The 8,171-nt window shown below is 39.0% G+C and overlaps 2 protein-coding genes across 6 annotated transcripts in view; both read right to left on the bottom strand.

Annotated features, from left to right (window-relative positions):
• The window catches only part of LOC108570822, a 36,530-nt gene extending 34,685 nt beyond the window's left edge, over nt 1–1,845 (bottom strand). The window contains exon 1 of the mRNA XM_017932738.1: nt 1,450–1,845. The gene's annotated coding sequence lies outside the window, so the exon portion shown is untranslated. The remainder of the gene's footprint in view (nt 1–1,449) is intronic.
• A 2,955-nt stretch (nt 1,846–4,800) lies between these two features.
• LOC108570815 (PAB-dependent poly(A)-specific ribonuclease subunit PAN3) overlaps nt 4,801–8,171 on the bottom strand; it is a 5,036-nt gene continuing 1,665 nt past the window's right edge. For 3 of the 5 annotated variants that reach the window (XM_017932724.1, XM_017932726.1, XM_017932727.1), the window contains exons 2-9: nt 7,630–7,891; nt 7,209–7,466; nt 6,754–7,129; nt 6,549–6,665; nt 6,243–6,482; nt 5,874–6,156; nt 5,398–5,752; nt 4,801–5,275 (exon numbers count right to left, since the gene is read on the bottom strand). In XM_017932724.1, coding sequence (XP_017788213.1) covers nt 5,159–5,275; nt 5,398–5,752; nt 5,874–6,156; nt 6,243–6,482; nt 6,549–6,665; nt 6,754–7,129; nt 7,209–7,466; nt 7,630–7,707 — 1,824 coding nt within the window. In that variant the 5' untranslated portion in view covers nt 7,708–7,891 and the 3' untranslated portion in view covers nt 4,801–5,158. The remainder of the gene's footprint in view (nt 5,276–5,397; nt 5,753–5,873; nt 6,157–6,242; nt 6,483–6,548; nt 6,666–6,753; nt 7,130–7,208; nt 7,467–7,629; nt 7,892–8,171) is intronic. The other 2 variants (XM_017932725.1, XM_017932723.1) reach the window with 1 other exon arrangement.

An 8,171-nucleotide genomic window follows, 5' to 3' on the forward strand; every position in this document is an offset into this window, starting at 1 on the left:
TTTTAAGCTTTTGAGGGAGAATTCTTAATGCGGTGAGATTCTAATTACTCGAGCAATAAAGAATTTACATTTTTGATTTGATCTTCACTGAACCTGTTCTAAATTCTGACCAAGATAAGTATCTCTCAACTGTAAGAAAGCATTGTAGGCGAATGAAATGAACTTTCTATTAAAGTATAGAGCTTGTGATGATATCACGTTTTCAGTAAGGATACTTGAAAAAATTGAGAAAAAATGAAACGAAAATATTTTTACAATCGGTAAGAACAAATTTGGAATAAAATATATTCGGACACCGCGTTCACTGTTCAACAACCTTTTATGGCTGTTTTCAATCCCGACAATAGATTCGATCTCTGGCATAAAAGTTAAAAACTACTTTCAAACTGTCGGCCGGAGCGTGTAGCCGAAGCGTTGGCAAAGTTCCTTCCAATGAATTCTTTCCGTTCATGGGGTTCCCCGGCTGTAATTCGAGATGCAGACTGATGTCTCGTCGTTCCTCTCCGCGAGAAAAACAACGCGCAAAAAATATCGAACGTAAACAATCAGCTTTAAACTTCGAAAACACGTTAATCGCTTTCACGATTCCAAGGGTACGATAAATTTTCTTTTCAACCCAATAGAAATTCAATAAAAGTTTCTTGAATAAAAATATATTTATATGTGTAAGATACAATTTATCGTTAAATTGAACTTATAAAAAGTATATATTCGAAAATACATAAAGTACAAAATAATTGTTATAAATTCATAGGGGACAGAAATATTCATAAATATGTATTTCCCCTATTTTTCGTTAAGATGTACCAGAAAAGTCTCTGGAAAGTACATCAGTACGGCGATCAGACTTCGATCTCCTTATTCCATCGAGAATCGATATGTAAGACGCGTGGTCCACCGAGAGGCTGTCTAGCGAACGTATCGCGTTAGAAAGAAACGGCCAGCCACGAATCGTGGATAGAGGGTGAAAGAGAGAAGCCGATAGAGTCCATCGATCGCCGACGGCAAACACGCGCGCGCTAGCCGAAAAAAGGATCCGCAGACTCATCTCGATAATCAAGGAAATTACAACCGTGTCTCAATGAACAGTCGTAACATCATATACTTTGCCGTTTCACCCTAGTGTCTTAGGTAAAATTCGATTTCAAATAGTAGACGCGAAACAGGAGACAACATAAGATACAGGGCGAGAGAGAACGGTAAATTACAGGGCGGGTCTTGCTGTGGAAAATCGATGGGAATATACGGAGAGCGCGTAGAACGAAGCACGATGGTGCTCCAGCAACGTTCGTTCGTTCGCGTCTTCGTGGACGACGCGCGATCGCTTCCGCCACTGAACTCGCGCAGCACCGTAAAGACCCACCATTTTCACGCTTACGATCGCCAACGCACACGGGTAAAATTGCAAAAAATTCCAAGGGAGAAAAAATAAATAACAATATAACATACCTCGTGCCGTCTCGAGGATGCAAGTGTTAAATTAGCTTCCGCGACTTATTTTCTCAGGAACAACCCGATGGCTCGGTAGTCCTGCTGACGTTTACGTGTTGTTGACACGCTCGACGGTGCAGGTGGTGGTAGCGGTGGTACAGCGACGCTGCTGATAGTGGTAGTAGTGGTGTAGCGGTGACGATGCTGGTAGTGGTTGTCGGAGGTACGAAAAAATGTATACGCGTAACGCGACTGCGCCACTGGACCGAAGAGCGAGAGACTGGCTTCGAAGCGAGTCTACCGACTAGCAAGCGACGTGCTTACGAGAACCCGTGGTACGTCCTCGTCGCGGTGCTACCGTGTACTACGTGTTGCTGCTGCCGGAGCCACTGCCGCTCTACCCGCTACCCACGACCTCTTCCTCTCTGTGTGCCTCTCTCTACCATCCCTCCGTCGTCGTACGTCCACGCAGCAGCAGCAACCTTCGCGCGAGCAGCGGTGCGGGGTTGCCGTTACCAGCGTCGCCCCATCGTTCCGCTGCGCTGAAGGATATTTTCAAACGTATATACCTGTACCCAGACCCGCTATTTTACATCGCTGCCCACGGTTTCGCTTGCAGCTCCTGGAATGATAAATATTATCCCTCCCTCCCTATCGAGATAATGTTGCTAATCGTTTGTAACGACGGGATTTAGCAGAAAGAGATGAAGCTGGGGAAAGGATTAAACCGAGAGTAATCTAGAAAGTAAATATGGATCAATGTCCTCGAGACGAATACAGACGAAATTATTAGAGGTTTTAACATTGTTTGACCATCGTTTAAGGGATTAATGTTCACGAACGAAGCAAACGAATAGGGGTGGCAATGCTAGTCTATTAGAAGCGAATGTAAATTTCAAGCATACGGTGTATTATGGGAGACAAGTAGAAAATCGATATACAACAATTTGGAATGAAAATTGGGAATAAAGTGAAGGTATCCTGGAAGAATGGATAGGAAATGTAACTGTGAGTTCAGATTTAAATTAGGAAATGTAATTCGTGCCACTATTTGTGTTTCGTAAGTTTTGTTTTTACCGACGTGCCTTGCGTTACATTCCCTTTTTACCGTTCAGGCCAAGGGGATTACGAGTAATTTTGCTCACAAGATATTACGTAACCATGACATTTAGAGAATACTAAACTAGCTGGGATTTTAATTTTTCCCCCGTATTTGCATTCGTTGATTAAAAAGAATAAAAGGAAAAAAAAATTTTTTTAAACTGTATCACCACGAATGCTATAATATATTTTAATAAATCTTGCTTCGTTTCCTATGTAAACCACGTTACTACCATTGCCACGTAAATTCGCCACGGCACACATATATTACCCGATAACTTGTCCCTCGTATCTAACAAAAGATTAATCTCTGTAATGCGCCGATTAAACTACGAGTGCGAGTATGCAAGAATATCGATTCAAACGAATCGGATGCAAAACATGGTGCATACACACTACGCTTCGTGTGCATGTCACGAGACGAGAAGCGGTTAACCGTTATAGGGGGAAAAAAGCACTTTAACGAACTTCAACATTGACCAATAGTCACGGCGCGTTCTTATTCAACCCACACGCCCGATAAGTGAATTCTGCTAAAAATTTTTTATCAAGAAATACCTCGCCTTCACGAAAGTCAACAAGAGCGGAGGGACAAGGGGAATAACCAGATGAACGAGACGGTCGTATACGCCATATATTGCGCGAGCACGTTTCACTGGCACCCCGGTTTTCTTGGAATACATAGAAGAAGTTGGACCTTCTTCCTCACCGTACTTGGGTCATATATATTCGCTGGTTCCTTAATTGCCAACACAGCAGCAGTTTCTCGCTCAGGGGGCATACCGACCGGTCTCTTTTCAACTCATACACTGAAAGATGCTTTCGTGCGACCTTCCGCACAATCCAGTTCCACGATCGTGGGACGATCAGAAGAAAAATCACTTGCGCAAGGGTTCGCTGCTCCGTCGGTGTTTAGAATTTCTTAACGACCAGCGCAACTGGATTTAAAGCGTAAATACACGAGTTTTACGATCTCGTTATAGGTTTAGAATCGATTTTTCATCGGGTTTACGAGATGATAAATTGTTCAGATTATTCGAGGAATAAATATTATTCAGGAGAGCATAGTTATCAGAGCAATATGAAAATGAATGAGCCATGAAAAATATTTCGAAAAAAATGCAATGAAGAACAGAAAAATTATTAGAATCGTATTATCTTTGTGTATTGATATTATAAAAAATGTATTATAGTTGAATGCTACAAAAAGAAAAATGTCGCACAGTGCTCTTGTGACGTCTCTGGGTTAGCGGGTTGATGTCGAATAAAATGAAGACTTACACGCGATCATACTACGTGTATACGGTTGATACGTGCACGAGAAGTGATTGTCAGAAGTGACACGGCACGGGGGAGTAAATCACGTCGGTATTAAGACAATTAGGTGGAGAACGACGGGTTCAGCCGAGTCAGTTGACGTGTCTTCAACAGAACAGAAACAGATGTCTAATATGCCTTTTATTTCGACTCCACGGTCAGCCACGCATGCACGTATAAGTTAAACACTTATTCGAACATCACAGGACGTACGTAGGATAAATGCATGGGCGTCGATACGGACCATTAGAAATGAGGAATAATGTGACATATATTATAATCATATATAACTACGCAATTTTTGGTCATCACGTGAGTTGTATATGTGAAAATTGTTATTTAAAATATGTATAAATATCGTCTGAGGACACGTGACGTTAAAAAATACAGGCACAAGTTTAAGATTGCATTTTGCGAATAAAATGCTAGCGACGACCATGTGCATGATATGTTTGAGAGAACGTGTGTGTGCAAAAGTCTGTCCATACTGTGGTCGTGCAATTGCGCGAAGGAAATGAGATCAAGTTTGAGTGATTACGGACAGCAGTCGAAGAGAGGAGAGCGGTAGGGAATGGAGATAGGACAGTTCAAGAACCGAATCTACAGATTGCCAGCTGGATAAACTGGAACAAACGAAGTACCAGATTTCTACGAGTACCAAATACACCGTTTTAGAGGAGAATTTGGAAACTTTTTGTTATTGGAAAAAGCAAATTATATGAAAATAAATTGTTATATAGAAATATGATAATTTTCGGTGATGTAACAATTCAAAATAATCACACAGCATTGATTAAGATTGCTTTCAAAAATAAACATTTATTTCAAAATTAATGCTTATCAGCTGTATCCTAAAAACTAAGATCTATCCTATACACTGACTGTGTTTAGGTGTTTTTCTTCTTTCTTAAGACTTCTTAAGATTTCATTGCATTATTAAGTTGTGTGCAATTTGTTGTTTTGTTTTGTTTGTTTGTTTGTTTGTATAGTACCGTAATAGCTTCCACAGCAAATTCAAACGCTTTCTGATTTACATCAATCACATGATCTCCTTACACACATATATTACATTCAAATGGCAGTACCAGAATGCAATTTTTTTGCACGTATCTAATGATTCAACACTTGCAGCCACGCTTACAAACTGGTACACGTACTATTTTCTTATCACCAAACTTAACTTTCGGGCCAAATCTCACTCTCCTATGTCTTGATAAAGATTAAAATGATAGTACCGCTAAGTGGTGTTATCACATTTATGGTTCGGAGTATGCACTGTCTGGTCAGCTGAAAAAAATGTGACACAGACCTAGACAGCGTCTTTCGCGGATTGTACCAGCTCTCCAAATGAGGTTTCCAAACATTGTCGTAATTCTGCGTAACTTACTACTAATACACTTTGCTCATCTCGTGACATCAAACATATCTATAAGGTTTCAAAGAACATACTCAGAAATACACATTTTATATATGATTAAAAAATTGAAATTGTCTCTAAGGAAAAAAAAATTAGAACCCGAACATATGATTTAGAAAAAAAAAGTATACCTTATCTTGAGAACCAGAATCCAACTTATTTAAACAAGATACAACATGTGCCATATCCAACCACGGTCTTCCATCAGCCGCTACCTGGTGGAAAACATAATCCCTAAACAATTTGAGCATGTACCGATCACCCGTCTCTGCCCACGTAGGTTCCATATTAAGCTCGGGTCGTTCATTAATAGTAGCCAACTTTACAAGTAACTTAAATAATCGCCCGTTTTCCAGTTCCTTGGCAAGTTCATTTTCCAATACGTCGGATCGAAGCTGAGCTGCATCTAATTGCGTATAAAATCGTGCTCCAATCATCGGCATGAGATCTGTTACACTTCTTCGTGCTTGATTAGAAAGTAAATACCTATAAAATGATATTTGTAATATGAACATACATATCGACATGAACATAGGTGAACCGTGTTACGTAAGATATATTCCTTTTTCTTTCATCGAAAGTGGAGAAGGATAAAATGTATACAAACAGAATGAGGTTTCGAAGATCCGTGGAATAGGAACGCGCGACGAGCTCAAGGGAAGCTTGCATGTTATCGCGATGGACGGCAAGGAGACTGCGACATGCTAATGCCAACACCAACTTTCCTAGGGCGATTAAATCTTCTTGCTGGTAGTGTGGTATAAGCGAGAGTGGATTTGCTGCGTTTCCATCGAAAGTAACAACATCTGGTATAGCTACACAACTTAAACGAAGTCTCGTTCGCGACGTGAGTAAGACTTTCGTAGGATCTAAACATCTGTAGGCTAGACCTATAAAATGTATTGAAATAAAAACTTGTGCAATTATCTGGAAAATAAACAAAACAAATGGAAAAATATTATTGATTCATACAAACCAGCAGCATGTATAACACGGAGTGCGGCAGTGAGTTGAATTATGTAGCTCCATATGACACTTTCTGGTAGCATACTGCTATGTTGTTGTCTCAAAATAGTGTTCTTAGTATGACTATAAGGTCGAGGGGCGTTCGGATCCGAAGAAAATGGATCCGTATAACCATTTAATTCAGTGGCTGAGAAATGCTTATTTAATAATGTTTCCGATCCGGGGTGATAATCGTAAACAAATACCATGGCTGAAATAATAAAGTCATTTCATAAACGTATATTTACGTGATCGTTTTCAATATATTAATACAGACAATGGTCACCAAAGGCCTTGGTGGTAAAAACTTCTCTTAATTGCACCAGATTGGTATGCGATAATCGCTTCCACATATCTACCAGCACCATACATTTTGTATTAGCAAGTCTGAAATCTAAAAACATATTAAACGCTTATTTCAATACCAGTCTCATACATTTCATACGTGATTATATAACTAGCAACAATATCGAAGAACTCACCATGAATGCGACGTAAACAATAACGCGTACCGCTTTTAATGCTGGTAGCTTTGTACGTTGAAGTTTGATATCCAAGCATTGTTGAAGCAGGTTTATGAATTGGTTCCAGTGGACACAACTCATGATAATTGTCTACCTCATTTGGTAAATCGGGAAATCGTACTACATCAGGTTGTGCTAATGTTAAAGCATTTTTTTGAAGAATGTCCATTCGTAAACTCTCACTGACAAAGAAACTGGGTGTTGCTTGTGGAGGTGGGGTTGAGGGGGCAGAAGAACTATTAGATGATGGGGGTTTTGTAGGTTTCACTGGCTGGAGATGTGCAGGTGTACCTGGATAAACATAGCCTACCTGACCTGCTCCTACACTTCCAATCTAACAATAAATAATTAGGTGATTAATTAACTTGATGAAAATTATAAAAAATTTCTAATAAATTTTTGAAACTGCTTACACTTTCTGTTCCTTCCTCAGCTCCAACAGTATCAGTTGCTGCATTTCCAAGGTAAAAATAAGTAGTACCACCCACATTTTCTTGCGAATGATAAGAATTATTGAAAAGATTTGGAGAACTGCTGTTACTACTAGTAAGACCCCTTCCAGGTACAAATTCTGGACTGGCAGTTACCTTTTTCTGTGAATCCAGAGAAAGGTTTGACAAGTGTTTTGTAACTGCTGTGGTACTTAGAGTTACCGCTGGGCTCTGACGATTCTATTCCAAAAATGCATAATAAAAAAATTATGTAGATGTATATCTTTGTTGTCATTTATTAATATATTTCATTCATCAATATATCTAATCATATAATACAAAATGGAAGCTTTTACTAAGAATTGACTCTCCTCAAATAAATTGCAGGTGAGTAGTACACTACCATGTAGGTAGCAAGCTTGGACTCCAGTGGAACGCCGTTTGTTTGAGGGGTGTATGCAACAAACATTGATGGGTCCATATCTCCTTCAACCACTGCATTTACTATTGTAGCACTGAACCCTCACTTCTACTCTCTTTAATTTTCTCCCTGCTGAAAATCTCTTCCCACCTGTTTCTTTCAATTGCAATTAACAAATGTGCTTTACAGTCCCTTCTTATATAGGTGAACAATGCGATGTCAATCTCCAGATCCTGCAACATATCTTATAAATACATGAGTACTAATAAGCAGTAATAATACATTAATAAAAAGTGATAAGATAAAATTGTTTTTAAAACTACAAGCATGTATAAAATTTTTAAATATATAAAACAGCCTTGTTCTTTATGTATTATTTAACATCATTTTATAAAAATAGAAGTTCAACGATAACATATTCACGAAGGTATACATAATGTTCAAGTAACTGTATACACTTTGCAAGAAAATTAATTCATTTGTTATTATGTGACAGAATTAAAAGTTAAAAATATCACTATCTT

Source organism: Habropoda laboriosa, unplaced genomic scaffold, assembly GCF_001263275.1.
Source record: "Habropoda laboriosa isolate 0110345459 unplaced genomic scaffold, ASM126327v1 scaffold86, whole genome shotgun sequence".
NCBI lineage: Eukaryota > Metazoa > Arthropoda > Insecta > Hymenoptera > Apidae > Habropoda > Habropoda laboriosa.